This window comes from Fistularia commersonii, chromosome 5, assembly GCF_037954325.1.
Source record: "Fistularia commersonii isolate RoL2024-O1a breed Wild chromosome 5, RoL_Fcom_v1.0, whole genome shotgun sequence".
Classification (NCBI taxonomy): domain Eukaryota; kingdom Metazoa; phylum Chordata; class Actinopteri; order Syngnathiformes; family Fistulariidae; genus Fistularia; species Fistularia commersonii.
The window spans coordinates 8,032,808-8,048,922 of NC_141288.1; the positions used below are offsets into that span (position 1 = coordinate 8,032,808).

The following is a 16,115-nucleotide window of genomic DNA, read 5'->3' on the forward strand; positions in this document are numbered from 1 at the left end:
TTTTTCTGTTATGACAATGATAGCTGCTTTGATTCCTCTCTCGAATCATCAGTCTTCTCCGGCCACATTACGGAAATTGCTGTCTTCAGAAGAATGGCCCTTGTCTTTCAGGTGAGGGCCACAGTGTCCTGTCCTGAAGTGGTGGCTCTCCTGTGTTGGCCCATCCATTTGTGCAGAGGTTGATTGGTCTCTCCAATATAGACGTCACCTCAATCCTCAGTGCAAGTGACAGTATACACCACATTCTTTATCTCATGTCTGGCTGTTTTGTCTTTGGGGCACACTAGCTTTTGTCTCAGGGTGTTGTGTAGTTTAGTATAGACCAGTATATGGTGTTTGTTGAACACCATTCGGAGTTTCTCTGAGCAATGTTCTTTTGTTTGTTGTTGTATTCCTCCTGTTATATGGTCCATGTCGGGTGGTTTCTGATTTGGAAAAGGCCCAATTTGGATAGCCACAGCATCTCAGGTTTTTCCTAATAGGTGTACATCAGTCTTGCTGCCTTCAGCAGTTGATGGGATTGTCTTGGCCCGGTAGTGATTGTTCTGATCACCCCCAGTTTGTGCTCAAGGGGGTGGTGTGAATAGAAAAGTAAGTACTGCTTGGTGTGTGTTGGTGTAAATCTTGATGTCCAGGCTTCTGTCCTGTTGGATGTGAACACAACAGTCCAAGTCTAGCGACAACAGTCCATCTTTTTCACATTCCAACTCAGGTAATCCCAGAAAAGTTGCTTTTTGTCCCAACGAATGACACCCAATCAGGACAACATGACACATGAGCCTCAGTTCATGTGATCCAGCAGGTGTCACTCCTTTGTTTAGCTTTACCTTTTCAAATTGTAATCCAGGTAATCCTGTTAATTGCTCTTTTGTTCCAAGGAACGACACCCCATTAGCATAACAACCCCCTTTGACATAGTTTCTGCCAATCAACTGTTACATTTACACAACAAGCCAACATAAACTAGACCCACCCAAATCCCTGACAGTTATAGTAGGAAACTCCCCGCTCGTCATCCAACTGAAGAAGCCTCTTGGATAAGGAGTGAAATGTCCTCGAGTGAAGAAATTCAAGTTCAGTTGCCCCAACAAGGAGATTATGACAGGAATTCACCATACCCGGGTGACTGAACCTCCACAGACATGTTGGCACCATCTTCTTATATTTTCCTTCTTATACAAAAGAAAAAAGGGCTTGACTGTATTCTGATAGTCAGTAGGGCCCCATTTAAAGTCAGCAGATCTCATCCCATGCCATTCACAGCCTCAGCCAAGCACTGCATTTCTTGTATTGAATCACCTGACAACTTTGCCAAAGGGCACCTTTCAGGGCACCAAGAATAAAGTCCCTCTTCACAGTCCCTCTAAATACCTCCCAGACCTGGATGACTATAACCAAAAACCACAAAATATCTGAAATGTTATCTGGAAACACTGAAACTTACCAAGACCCATAAGAAAAGCTTAGAACTCTTCTCAAGATAGAGTTCTGTCACTGAGTTGACCTCTGTGTCAGAAAAAGTCAGACGTCATCTGACCTGCTGCCCTGTATACCAATCAAGTGACGGGATGGACGATAGGGTAACGTCTATTTTTTTAAATGTTATGCAATCTACCAGTATTACCTTTGCGATCAACTGGTAGATCGTGATCGACGTATTGAGCACCCCTGATATAGAACTAGGAGGACTCACATGCCTAGCTATGCCACCTGCAGAGCACAATCCAAGTTGTGCCATTCGTGGGAAAGAATTAAATAGAATTATTAAACAATTAAAGAGCATTAAATGTGTATTTTGTGTTTTTAATTAATAAAAATAGACAGCTCAATTTTCAGATGTCTAAAAATGGAGCTTATATTTCAACTGTCCTCCAGGATAATTTGTCCACTTAAGGATAAAGCAAAAGTAAATGAAGACATCATGAAGATTGCAAACAGATCAATGTTTTAACCACACCAATGGGATTATCACACCTTTTGTTTTTTAGTAGTTTAGAATAGATTTTTCAGCTAGGAATGCGCAGAAATATGTTTTTATTTACAATTAATATTAATACCTGACACATTTCCCACTTTTAAGAGCACTTTCATTGTGTTTAAACTCCAAAAAATATATACTGCTCCAATGCTAGCTCTGTACATAGATTATTTTAATTTTCTACCTTCTGTTACTAACAAATACAAGACTTTCCAGGTAAGTGAAATTGTTTTTACAGCATAATTATGCAAGTTATGAGATTGCATTTTAACAGATTCAGTATCTTATTGATGGCAAGCTAATTTGTGCAAAGGAATGCAATGCAATTTAATGCCACCTCCAAGCTTCAGAAACAAGGCATTATGTCATTTATGTTACTCTTCCTTACAAAATAGTGTCTGCTAAGCTTGAAGTGCAGCTCTGTAACCTCAGGAACTTACTTTAAAATCCAAGTAAAGATATCAATGACAAAATATATATAAAGAAAGCAACGAGGAAAATGGTCAGAGTGCAGTTTGACAAAGTTTTCTTTCCCTTATTTACCACATAATGCTTCGGTGGCGCTGTCTCATTCACTTATGAACAAATGCTTTCACATATTACTCGGGTTGTGAAAATTGACCAAAGTTCTTAACAGGTAACAAAATAAAGATGGATCATGGATGGCTTGGCAACAAATATATATATATATATATGTATAACATTAAAAACTATGATAATGCTCAAAAGGCCATATTTTAGACACATTAAATGCAGATCTAGCTTTGAAAGTCATGGTTTTTGGCATTTGTCAATGACAGACATTGAAGTTTGCCCCTCGATCAGTCAGTCAGTGAGTTGTGGTTTGCAGCACTGCTGTGTCTGAACAAGCCAATTCTTGGACAATTTGTTGAAGCTTTGTTGCTTGTGCCACAATATTAGTCTGACTTAAGGTCTGTGGGGGAGGATTTAGCTTATTGGGGTATCTGTTTCCTTTTTTCCTCTGGCACTGGCCTGCCTTTGTTGCTACTCAGTCAGCCTGCTTTCAGCACATGCAGTCATTGACTGGTGGATGCCAAGCCTTTCGGGTCGATGTTACTGGCTCTGAGGACTTAAAGGTATTCTAAAAGCTAAGAGATGGTCTTCCTGTATGTATAGTCAGTGGTGAGTTACCCTTATCCCATATCTTTATTGATGCAGCCATCTGCTATGCATCAGAATGGTCAAGCCAGCACAAACATTGCTGTGATAACATTGAAAATATAGTAGACAAGCCTGCATTTTCAAAAACACAGCTATTGGTTAAGTGTTCTTGTCATCCAATGCCAAGGATCCCTCTGAGTCCCTTTAAAGTGACAAGATTTAACTCATAGTCCAGTCTGAGTTTGTCTGAATGAGCAGTGCCAAGGTAGGTTGTCATTTGCAACCAACACAGGTGCCTCAAGTATGAAGGATTACACAGCTGCCATAGTGAAAGATGCTGAGAAACTAGGAATATACATACTGTACACCAAAAAATGTCCAGAATCCTTGTATGAATCCTTGCATATACTGTTTTTTGTGCACCCTTCCTTGATACATCCCAAAGACTTGGACAGCACAGCTACACATGCCAATTGGACTGCCTTGTACAAATGTAGATAAATATATGGCATGCTTTCACCTTTTGTCCAAATAGCATTGGCAAACTCACCTGGGGCATCAAGAAAGGAGAATTTTATAATGTAAAATGTATGCACTTCTATCTGAGGTGGAAGGAAGACAAAGTATTTTTTGTAATATATACAGTATGGATATATGTGATATTTTCCGTTTCTTCGGTGCAAGTAGCAAAAGAAAATTTGTAACAAAACTATTGGGGTCAAATGATGCCAAATGTTTCTGAGTGTAAGTCACTTTTTATTACAGATAGATTGCTACCAACATCAAAACACGATCATGCCTTAATATCTGTATAACCCAGATCTTAAAACTTCTTCCTTCGCTGTCTTGAATTGTCTACTGCACCCCTACCGGATCCTACAATATAATGAGCTGGAGTATTTCACCATGGTTGAAAACGGAGCAGGATTGCTAGATTGCACCACAGCTGAAATAAAGAAAAGTTGATTGACATCAAAGTCAAGAGTTGCTGCACACTGAGCATGTGATACTGCCACAGGAAAGGCCCAGAGATGACTGACAAGTCAGCCAGCTCCTGCTGAGAGGCCCCCTGTTCCCAGGAACTTGACTGTGGGTATGACTTGTTCAGATCACAAGTGCTAAAACTTGTAAAAAATATTGTTTTCAACCCCACCTTGACCAATTTGGTGCATAAAGGTGACTTTGTAGATGCCAGGGATTGAACCCAGGATCTCATACGTGCAAAGCATGCACTCTACCACTGAGCTGCACTTTCATAGGATGGTGAGGCACCCGGTGTGAGAAGTAGCTGCAGGGTGTCTGTTTATAGTGAATCAACACGTTTGTCCACAATTGTTATTTCAAGTTCAAGCGGCCAGGCTTTGAACCAGTCTTGGTTCTTCTCTCCTCTTGCCAAAAATATCAATGGTTTTTTAGTGACATGGGTGTGGCTCCATCATGTGCTGTGTTGGTGGGGCAGTTGTTGAGTTCCCTTTTGATGGCAAGGGAAATGTATTTGCATAGTTTTGGTACTGTGATCTAAGCAGTGTTAACATGTGCATGTTCTCGCTTACTGGACCGATGCAGCTATTTTGGCTGAAGATGGACCTTGCTGCTAAAGAATGTCACAGTCCTCACTATGGGAACTGGATGTGGAGAGAACATAGAGAACATAAAGAACATAGAGATTTGTCAGTAGTGACCAGGTCCAGCTGATGCCATCGTTGGGATGGTCCCAGGAAACACTGTGGATGGGTTGGATCGAGAAGATGTTTTTCACACATTGGTTGTGATAGCCACAAATAGCCACAGGTAAAACATAAACTTTTACCTGTTTATGTTTTGCTGAGATTAGCGCTATAATTACTAAGATTCTGCTTCCGGTAGTGCTTTGTTTCCTGGGATTTCTCTGTATGCTCAAAGTTCCAAAATAGAAGGCACCTTTAGTCTCAGTTGGGGCATAAAGCATTGAACAATACAAACTTTTGTTGACCAGGCCCAACATAGATGACAATCATGGAGGGAGGATGGGGAGGAGCCTTTGGAAGAGGGATCCATGGATGAGATGTTACCTTTCCAACACATTCTTCTTCTTCTTCTTCTTCTTCTTCTTCTTCTTCTTCTTCTTCTTCTTCTTCTTCTTATTATTATTATTATTATTATTATTATTATTATTATTATCATTATTATTATTATTATTATTGATATTAATTAATTGATTAATTAAAACATTATTTCCCCTTATCCTCTACCAGGGGTGTCAAACTCATTTGGTCCAGGGGCCACATATGGCCTGATTTGATGTCAATGGGGCCAGACCAGTTAAATCATTCCATAATTATCTAGAAGTAACACTAAGTCCAAATTTGGCCTTTGTATTTGTGTAAAAGGGAACCGGTAAGTGATAAAAACCTTTATATGTAATGAACAATTCCTTTTAAAAAATACTTGACGAACAACCTGAGGTTCCTGAGGAAAGTTAAGTGCCATTTCAACAACGCTATGCCTCAGTTCTGTCTCCATGCATTTTGTTGTATTTTTCGCCATGGCTAATCTCATAGTGGCACCGAAACTTGCTGCATCCACACCAAGCATTCAGGTTTCTTATTAACCTCAATGAACAACTATGAAGTGGAAAACCCTGCACTTCATGACTACTTTTCTCTTTCTGACAACATCATCTTGCTAATGAGGTTGTCAGGACCAATGGAAAAGCAGGTAAAAATTTCTATTAATAAGTAAAAAAAGTATTTACAGACCTGGAAGCTGCTGTAAGTTCCGAGTCACAGTGTTTTACCATGTTGCTTACACTGACTAAAACAGTGCGCCCATGGCAGACAATATAGGAACTGCATTTTTATTTTAATAAAGTAGCTCATAATTTTCCTACACTTATGATCACATCGGATACCTATCTTAGCTGTCATTGGATGAGAGGCAGGGTATACCCTGGACATGCAACCAGCCAGTAACAAGGTAACATATGGAGGCAAACACCTATTCACTCGTATTCACACTATAGGCCAAATTTTCCAATTTATTCCAATTAACCTCTTGACCGTTAACTGTTTTTTGGGCTGTGGAAGGAAACCAGAGAACCCAGAGAAGATCTACACAGACACAGGAAGAAGATGCAAACTCAACACAGATGTGAATATTATAAGCATTTTTGTTAATATTGTGATTACACTTTATTTGCTATTAAATACTGTAAAAGTTTGATATTCAGACATCAGAACATAATAAAAAAAATAGGATCAAAATAGGATCAATTTTGTATCATGTTCAGCACTTTTTTTTATTCTGGCTCAACTAAACCAATAAGAAGCTGCTTTAATTGCATCAGAAATGGATATTGCCTCATATGGTGGCATCTGAGATGGATCACTGTAGATCAAATTGACACTGTAGATGTCAAAGCCTCAAATACTCTTTATTGAGACCAAGTTAAACAAACAAAGAGTATTTGAGGCTTTTTTGGAAAGAAACAGGCACCATGACCTCTCGACAAGGTACCAACGTGTGTTGACTTTAAAACAAGGTGTTGAGCAGGGAATCCCATGTTGCTATAACAAGACAATGCAAATCATCTTTCTCACACATTATAAATGCATGGCTGTAGGAGATAAAGGTTGTTAGCACAGGCCTACAGTGCCAATACTTCATCAAGACAGCATACTCCCTGGCCAATTTCACACCTCATAATTTTTACAGAAAGTATGGAAAACACATTTCACCTGAAACACTTGTATAAGTTACTGCTATACATGCTCTCGTCTTTTTTGAACTTCAAATAGAAGCTTTTTCAGTCCCAGCTCTTGTCATGAAATGTGTTGCAAGAATAGATATATGCTCCTCTGCTTCTTCACTGGTCTTGCAGTAGCAGCGAACAAGTCGCAAATACAATGAAGCTGATGACTTCAAATAAATGTAATCTCTTTCGTCTGTCAGTGATGAAGTTCAAGTAAAATAAACTTAGTAATCACTGATTATCATGAATATATATCTAGGTTTGGATTTTTTTTGAGGAAATAATTCTGAGGTGATGCAGAATATCCCTAGAGATGAGAGAGTGGTAATTGGTGTAGACTTCAGTGAGCATGTTGGTGCAGGCAATAGAGGGGATGAAAAAGTGATGGGCAGGTTTGGTATCCCTGATAGGAAGGCAGAGGGACAGATGTTGGTAGACTTTGCAAAAAGGATGGGAATGGCTGTAGTGAACACTTTTTTTCCAGAAAAGACCGGAACATAGAGTAGCTTATAAGATTGGAGGTTCGGAGCACGCAGGTAGACTACATCTTGTATAGATGAGGTAACCTGAAAGAGATCAGTGACTGCAAAATAGTTGTAGGTGAGAGTGTAGCCAGACGGCATAGGCTGTTGGTTTGAAAGATGACTCTGGTGACAAAGACGATCAAGAGGACAAAGGCAGAGCAGAGGACAAAGTGGTGGAAGCTGAAAAGGGAGGAATGTTGTATGGTTTTCAGGGAGGAGTTGAGAAAGGCTCTGGGTGCCAGAGAGAGCTTCCAGATGATTGGACAACAGCTATGTTATCAGGGGGACAGTTCGGAGAGTACTTGGTGTGTCATCTGGAAGGAAAGTAGATAAGAAGGCTTGGTGGTGGAATGAGGAAGTGCAGGAGTACATACAGAGAAAATGGTTAGTAAAAAAGAAATTGGACACTGAGGGGACTGAAGAGAATAGATAAGAGCAAAGGCGATACAGCATAAGGCAAAGATAGATGTAACAAAGGCAAAACAAAGGGTGTATGATGACTTGTATGCTTGGTTTCACAACAAGGAGGGAGCGAATGATCTATACCGGTTGGCAGAGAGATAAAGATGGAAAGATGCACAAGAGGTCCAGGTGAGTAAGGATAGAGAAGGAAATGTATTGACAGATGATAGAAGAGTGATGGGAAGATGGAAAGAGTACTGGAAGAGTACTGGATGGAAGAGCTGATGGAAGAGATGGAAGAGCTGATGAATGTGGAAAACGAAAGAGAGGCAAGAATAGAAGAGTTGACTATTGTAGACCACAAAGTTGCACAAATTAGTTAAAGTGAAGTAAGGAAGGCATTGAAGAGGATGAAGAGTGGAAAGGCAGTTGGTCCAGATGATATACTTGTGGAGGTGTAGGAGAGTCTAGAAGAGGCAGCCTTAGAGTTCCTGACTCGATTATTCAACAGGATCTTAGAGAGTGAGAAGATGCCTGAAGAAGGGAGACAAATTGTGATAGGGCCCATTTTTAACAATAAGGTTGATGTGCAGAATTGCGGCAACTACCTGTATAGAGGGATAAAGTTGATGAGCCATACAATGAAGTTATGGGAAAGAGTAGTGGAAACTAGACTGAGACCAGAAGTCAGCATTTGTGAACAGCAATATGGCTTCATGCCTAGAAAGAATACTATAGATGCAGCGTTTGCTTTGATGATGCTAATGGAGAAGTACAGAGAAGGCGAGAGGGAGCTGCATTGTGTTTTTGTAGACCTAGAAAAAGCATGTGACAGGGTGCCAAGAGAGAAACTCCAGTATTGTATGAGGAAGTCCGGAGCAGTAGAGAAGTATGTTAGACTGGTGCGCGACATGTATGCTTGCGATAAGACAGTGGTGTGGTGTACTGTAGGGGTAACAGAGAAGTTCAAGGTGGAGGTGGGACTCTATCAGGGATCAGCTCTCAGTCCCTTCTTGTATGCAGTGGTGATGGACAGGCTGACAGATGAGGTTAGACAGGAATCTCCATGGACCATAATGTTTGCAGATGACATTGTGATCTGTAGTGAGAGCACAAAACAGGTAGAGGAAAATTTAGAGAGGTGGAGGTGTGCACTGGAAAGGAGAGGATTGAAAGTCAGTTGCAGCAAGACCGAATATATTTGTGTGAATAAGAGGAACCTGGGTAGAAAGGTGAGGCTACTGGCAGTGGAGATCAAGGTATTCAGGTATTCAGGATTTCAGGTATGGTCCAGAGCAACGGAGAGTGTGGGGAAAAGAGGTGAAGAGACGGGTTCAAGCAGGTTGGAAAAGGTGGAGAAAAATGTCAGGGGTACTATGAGATAGAAGACTAACAGCCAGAATGAAAGGAAAGGTGTACAAGACAGTGTTGAGACCTATGATGCTTTATGGCCTGGAAACAGTTACAATGACGAAAAGGCAGGAGGCAGAGCTAGGACTTGTAGAGATCAAGAGGTTGAGGTTCTCTTTAGGAGCGATAGGATTGATAGGATCAGGAATGAATCAGTCAGAGGAACAGCACATGTCAGATGTTTTGGAGAGAAGGTCAGACAAGCCAGACTGAGATGGTTCAGTCATGTACAGAGGAGGGATAGTGAATATATTGGTAGATGGATGCTGCCAGGCAGCGTCAAGGTCTCCAGGAAGACCACAGAGAAAATTTATGGACATAGTGAGAGAAGATATGAAGGTAGTTGGTGTGAGAGAGGAGGATACAGAGGATAGCCCTAGATGGAGAAGATTGATTCGCTGTTGCCACCCTTGAAGGGAAAAGCCAAAAGGAGAACGAGAAGGAGAAGAAGAAGAGGAAGAGGAAGAGGAAGAGGAAGAAGAAGAAGAGGAAGAAGAAGAAGAAGAAGAAGAAGAGGAAGAAGAAGAAGAAGAAGAAGAAGAAGAAGAAGAAGAAGAAGAAGAAGAAGAAGAATTCTGATGGTGGTGGCATTGGGCGCATTCAGACTTTTTGTCTGAAGGAGACAACTGTAACTACTGAAGGCCAATAATAAAGGTCTTGCCTCTCATGTATGTTTTTTGAACACATTGTCTCTCCCAGTCCATCAATGCCTGACAAATGGTGAAGATACCCTTAGGGTCACATACATGCATTAGCATCCCTTTCTCCTCATTGTTCAACAAACTAGAAGAATCACATTCCTCCACTGACACTGCACCTGAAAATAGACACTTTTCCAGGTTCATCTAAAAATGAAGAAAGGGGTACCTAACGCATCTGTATCTGATGCAGGGTTGGGAGTGAGAACATGTAGGTTTTTTTGTATTTCAGCGACAATTAAAAATAAACTCTCTGTCAATCAATATCAATTAGTGCTCAAATAAGGAATTAACACAAAAATGAATAGTGTCAGCATTGGAACTTAAGTCTTCATAGATTTTAATCACCACTGGTATAATTAATTATGTCTAACATCCTTGGACAATTAGCCTTCAATTAGCCCTATATAATTCCAGTTCACATATGAAAGGTTAATTAAATATTGCAACAGTATAGAGTTTGACATATGGAAAGAATTATGTACATACAGTAATCAGTACTCTTAGTGTTTATAGCAACTACAGTTCTGGTGCTTACTTTGCTGGTGCTCTCACAATGGATGCTTAGATCATCAATAGCATAAATAACCCTGTTCATTTGCATTTGTAGAAAGTAATTTGCATGAAATTTAATTGAATGAAATTGAGTAGACCTGCTTTCGATGATAATGTACAGTGCAATCCCCCCACCCCCCATGTCAAGATTAGAAAAATGTAAATTGAATCCATGAATGTAATGATTTTATGTTAACATGGAAATAGTGTGTGTGATCATCAGCTCAGGCGATACAGTCTAGAGAAGAAAAGTACATTTTTTGAAAATGCACAGATATTTTACATCCCAGAAAGATTTTCCCACAGTAAAGAAGTCATTTGGAGATATAAAGCTCAAAGACATGCCCCAAGTATTGTTTGGGCTACCTGTCACAAAACAACAAATTAGATTCAGGAAGAATAAGATGACCTACTGCAGAAGCATATCTTTTTTTCCCCAGAACAAAAATAGGATATTTTTTTCGTATGCCAGAGACTGAGCCAGTGGTCAGTACCAATTTGAAACCAGATTTTATTTGGTTGCCTGCCTCAGAAGCATGCATAATTTTTTATTACAATTTATTATAACTTACATTAAAAGTACCTATGCATTCAAACCACAATAAAACAAGTTTTGCCCTACCTTTTTGTTATCCTACAGAAATCAACATGCATACAATAAGGAGAGCAAACTTCATAGATATTAAATTTGATTTACGGTACTTCCTGCAGTGTAAAATTTAACATTGGAAAAACTGATATTGTTGATGCCAGCTTTTGGCTGTTGAGAACACTTTTTCTATTTCAGCGGCTCTGCCGAAGGGAAAGAAACCATCAAGGAATGTGTAGAGGAAACAATATGAGAACAACTGGGGACATGCATACCCACAGTTTCCCAATTACTGTCTTCTCTCTCTCCTCTCTGTCTCTCTATCAGTCATCATGAATAATATGAGAAAGAGGACCTACCTTTATCTTCCTATTCCGAACTGTATTCTACGAGCTGGTGTCCTGCTGCTCCCTCTACCTCCTCCTACTTTCTGGTGATAGTACCTGACTGCTTGTCTTGTCTGACCATCCATTTCAAAATCATATCAGGTGGAAATTCTAATAAATTCTTAGTCCACAGGGAAAAAAAAAGGGTAACTCTGGGTTGTGGGGGAGGGTTGGGGTCATGATTTTAGACTTTGGTTCAAAATCTCAATTGCAGCCTTATCTCGAATAAAGCTTCTTGAAAAGAAATGCAAAGTTCTCGTCATTCTCCATGTACTCATAAATTCCAAACAAAATGTAGTCGTCTCGCCAAAAATCAAACAAATTCCAACATAAAAATGGTTCCTTTTTATTCTTTGTAGAGGGGTAGGGACTAGCTTTTTTTTCCTTCCCTTAAAAGAATCCATTATTACTGCATGCGTTCATTCAAGTATGCCACATTGCTAATTTTTCTGCCACTCTTGCTAATCTTTCTCTCTGGTCTCTTCTCCTTTCCTAGCTGCATGGTAGAACCTGCATGGTTCAACTTTATGTTTTTTTTTTCCTTATTTAGAATCCTTTTTAGTATTCTTGATATCAGTGGTTCCATTTCCTTCCAGTGGCTTGTCTAGATTTAGTTTTGTTATTTCTAAATAAATAATCTTTTTTTCTAAATAAGAACATTACATTTATTTATTTCATTATTTATTTTACCATTGCCCTCCTATTGGTTGTAATATTGAGTTTGACCAAGTCCTCTTTCTTAATCCAATATAAATCTGGCCCTTTAAAGTGGTTCCTGCTGAGGGCCTCTGATCAAGATTTAATCCTAAAGCCTCTTAAGGAGCAAGTGGCCATGACCCTCTTTTCTACCCTTTTTCCCAGCCTGTCCCACACAGCCAACCTCCACTTGGGTATAAATACACTTGTATTCTACTCCCATCTCCAATAGATTTTTTTTCAGACATTTAAGCATTAAGCATTCACAAATGCACACATTGGTATGCACAATCTCTTGATCAAACAATCACACACAGATTCACACAACCACAGTTCACCTCACTGAGTCCTTCACTTTGTCCATCAAGTATCTAGGAGTAGAGAAAGCAGCAGAGGTCCCTAGTCTGGGCCAATGCAATGGAATGGCAATTAATTAACACACACACACACACACACACACACACACACACACACACACACACACACACACACACACACACACACACACACAAACACACACAATGAATTCCGCTGTAATGACTGAAGTACTTTGAAAGGCTATGTTGCTCTCTCAGCCTAGACACCAATCAGGAAAACCCGCCAACACCAGTACCACAACACATATATGCTATCCTTATAGTAACACCAGTACCACAACACATGCATCCTTCACTTTTCAGCACCCCTACTGCCACTACCAAGTTTGGAGAATGACTTTTTTTTTCCCTGTGTTGACATTTAAAGACAATTGTGGCGTGTTCCATAGACAAACAGGCAACTACCACCGCCCCAGACATCCTCATAACATTTTTTTTTCTGCATGCCCCTCATAGAGTCCCCATCAGACTCCGCTTTCCAATGTGTGCTCTTTCCTTTCACACCCACCTCTATACCATTGTTGTCCATTATATGATTTTTTCTCCTCTTGCCTTGCCATATTCTTATCATTTTCTTGGCTTTCATGGCTCTTGAACAACCTTGTAATTGCTAATTCTTTGAGTATTCCCCACCAGTTTATCTTCTCTTCTAATGAACACATGCTCCCGCCTTCACTTTCATGTCCTCTTCCTCCATTCTAACCTAATATTATATGGCAAACTCAATTTCTGTAGGAAAACATAGAGACACCGTTGCCACTATTGAAATTCCCTTAAATTCTTACCCCAACTGCACGACAGCCAACCACAAACCCCATCCTAGTATCCTGTCCCCTTGTTGTCATTTACAAGTGCTGATCCTTGTCCCTTAATCTTATCTACCAACTCACTACAGAAAGATTTTTTAAGTTATAGAATGATCGTTATCATTTATATATTTTAGTTTTATTCTTTTGATTTGCACTGGGCAGTCACCATTTGTTTTGGGATTAACATTCTAACAGAGTTTCTCATTGCTTCTTGCTTCTTTGCAATTTTTTTTGTATTTTTTTTTTTGCTCAAAACACCAAGAGGGGCTGAAGGTCTGGTCATTTGGGCTTCTCATTAACGTCTGCTCACTGTTTGTCCCCTTGTCACTTGTGTTTTAGAGAAAGATGAGGCTACAATTGAGAGCTCTGAGTTCAATGCCACGTCAGTAGCTGATGTGGACAAGCGGGTGAAACGGCGGCTACTTATGGGTAACTCTTTTCTTCCTCTTTCTATGTGTTGCCATGGCGCTTGTGCTTGTATCTTCAAATCTACTCCTTGTTCCTCCGCATTCTTCTTTTCTTTCGTTGTTTGGTAACTCTTATGAAAACCTTTGCTGCCCACAGTGTCTACTCAGTCACACTTATTGAAACTGTATCAAAAAAATTTGAAGGGAGAAGAGAGGACTGGCTGTCTAACCTTAAGACACTGTCCCTTTGAAACGTAATCTACTGAACTTTGGTGGGGCTTTTCAAATATATTTTGTTACTGAGTTGCACCTTTAAGAGCACAATTTTATTTTTTCTTGTTCCTCAAATGTTTGAATAATTGTTTTTAAACAGTTCGGTCTTTTAGCAGAAAATCAAACCCCCAGAAAATACATGCTTGATGACACCTCAATTAGATATTTTCAATGATATCAATTATTGACCAAGAGTCCACATGGTTTCAAAATTTAACAGAACTCCAATGGTGTTTCACAATATTTTAATTCTTGTACAGTAAATGTTATTGTCATTGTCACTTGATGACCTTGTGCTCTGAAGGATACTTGTTTTAAAACTGAGAGGCAGTATTTGAAAATTAGAATCACTTCTTGGGGTGGGACTGCTGTATGAACCACACTTGAGAACCACAGAGTTTGAACCACTGGTCAATACCTAACTTCAGCCTTTTTTCGTCAGAGTGATGGCTATCATTGAAAATAAAAGATTCATTGAGTTAAAGATATCTAATTGATCATGATCTGGTGTATGAGGGTGAATCTTTAAAGGATGCATGCAATTAGTTTTTGAGGGCCAAGTGAAAGTATTTTTAGCCAAAATCATTCACTTGAATGTATTAATAATTGCTCTTAAATAAATTCAAATGCAATTCTGGGCCTTTTCTGAATCAACTCTTGTTTTCTATCATTTGGATGTGTCTTTATTTTCTTATGCAAAACCCCCTTATAACCCTCTAGGCATCCAGCACTTAAACAAATTTTCTTTGCAGTCTTCAGTCCATTAAACCATCAAAACATTTAAAGATTTTATGAATGGTTACTGGCTAATCCTGAATTCAAATTCTTTTGTAGGAGCATGTCCACTGTTCTAATAGTCCTTCCAGATCAACATTTAACTGACATTCATTTAATAGAATATAAAGCTACACAAACCATAAGATCCGGTCTCTTGAAGGAGAATAGCTGCTGCAGTTATATTTGATAGCTGAAGGTTTTTGGTAATGGAAAAAAGGCAAATGCTACATTGCCATGTTAAAATACAAATTTCTATTAAAATTCGACTTTTGGGTTTGTGACACATTTGCACTTTTCTCAAGTATATTCTTGTGTGATAACTGTGGCACCTGTTCATTTGCTTTTTTCCACTTGATTCATGACCGAAATATTGGAATCAAATTATTTGATTGTACAACAAGAGACCTCATTATTAAATCTAAACTCCGGGACATCAAAGGGGCTACTCAAGTCAAAGAAAGGGCGAGGACAAAGCAACAATATGTGGATGGCTTGTTGAAAAACGCATTTTAAGACTGTTTGGGTTGTTTCGAAACTGAATGAGATTGAATACAAAACTCAACCAGCAGTCATGTGTTGGATACATAGATCAAAGTTTAGTCAAACTGGATTCTGACTCAAGTTAGCCAATTTTCCATTTAGCAAGTTTTCACTGAAGAGGGTTTCCATGCATAATTTCAGTTATCCTTTTATGTTGCACACCTTTTTCTCATTACTTTTATGAATTTTCTCAGCACCTATGTCCTTTTAACACCTTGAAATATGGTCTGTTTATAATTTTGAATGGAGCTTGATCCAAACAGTAATTATTCTCAATTATTTTATAGCTAAATAATGTTGGCAAAAAATTAGGATACATTTCTGGTTTTTGTCTTTTTGGTATTGATCAGCAGGCTAAAAAAGCCTTGGTTACGTATTAAAGTGAAATAGATATACCCAGAGTTTTCATCATAGTTTTACAGAATAAACATACTTTTTGATGTAACAGTTTTTGTTTTAATAACGCACTTTTTTTTATTTTTTTTATTATATCACAAGATTCTGAGTTATTCTCTTCAGGTTTGAGAATGGTTCATTTCTGTCCCAGTGCTGAGCCTGGATCTTTGGGTGTCTTGCAGTCTCTGAATAGAACTATAGTTAGAGTAATTTAATGTTAGGCTCCCCTGTACCTAATGCAAGTCACCATTACACAATAATACAACCTCAAAAGTGATGTTAAGCTGACTCAAAAACTTCTATCCACAGTGACAATGTATATCAGAGCAAGCAGAGTGATGACAAGATTAGACATTTTGAAGATCCACTGGTTTCCCAATGAAAAAACAATAAGAAAACATCAATAATCAAATACAGTGTTTTAAATAGTCCAACATGTAGTATGA

General features: G+C 39.1%; 1 protein-coding gene across 3 annotated transcripts in view; it reads left to right on the forward strand.

Moving 5' to 3' along the window:
- The window catches only part of scube1 (signal peptide, CUB domain, EGF-like 1), a 147,316-nt gene that overhangs the window by 58,480 nt on the left and 72,721 nt on the right, over nucleotides 1–16,115 (forward strand). For 2 of the 3 annotated variants that reach the window (XM_086146680.1, XM_086146682.1), the window contains one exon: nucleotides 13,616–13,705. The exons of the other annotated variant lie outside the window; for it this stretch is intronic. In XM_086146680.1, the coding sequence (XP_086002806.1) occupies nucleotides 13,616–13,705 (90 nt within the window). The remainder of the gene's footprint in view (nucleotides 1–13,615; nucleotides 13,706–16,115) is intronic. 3 annotated transcript variants of the gene reach the window in all.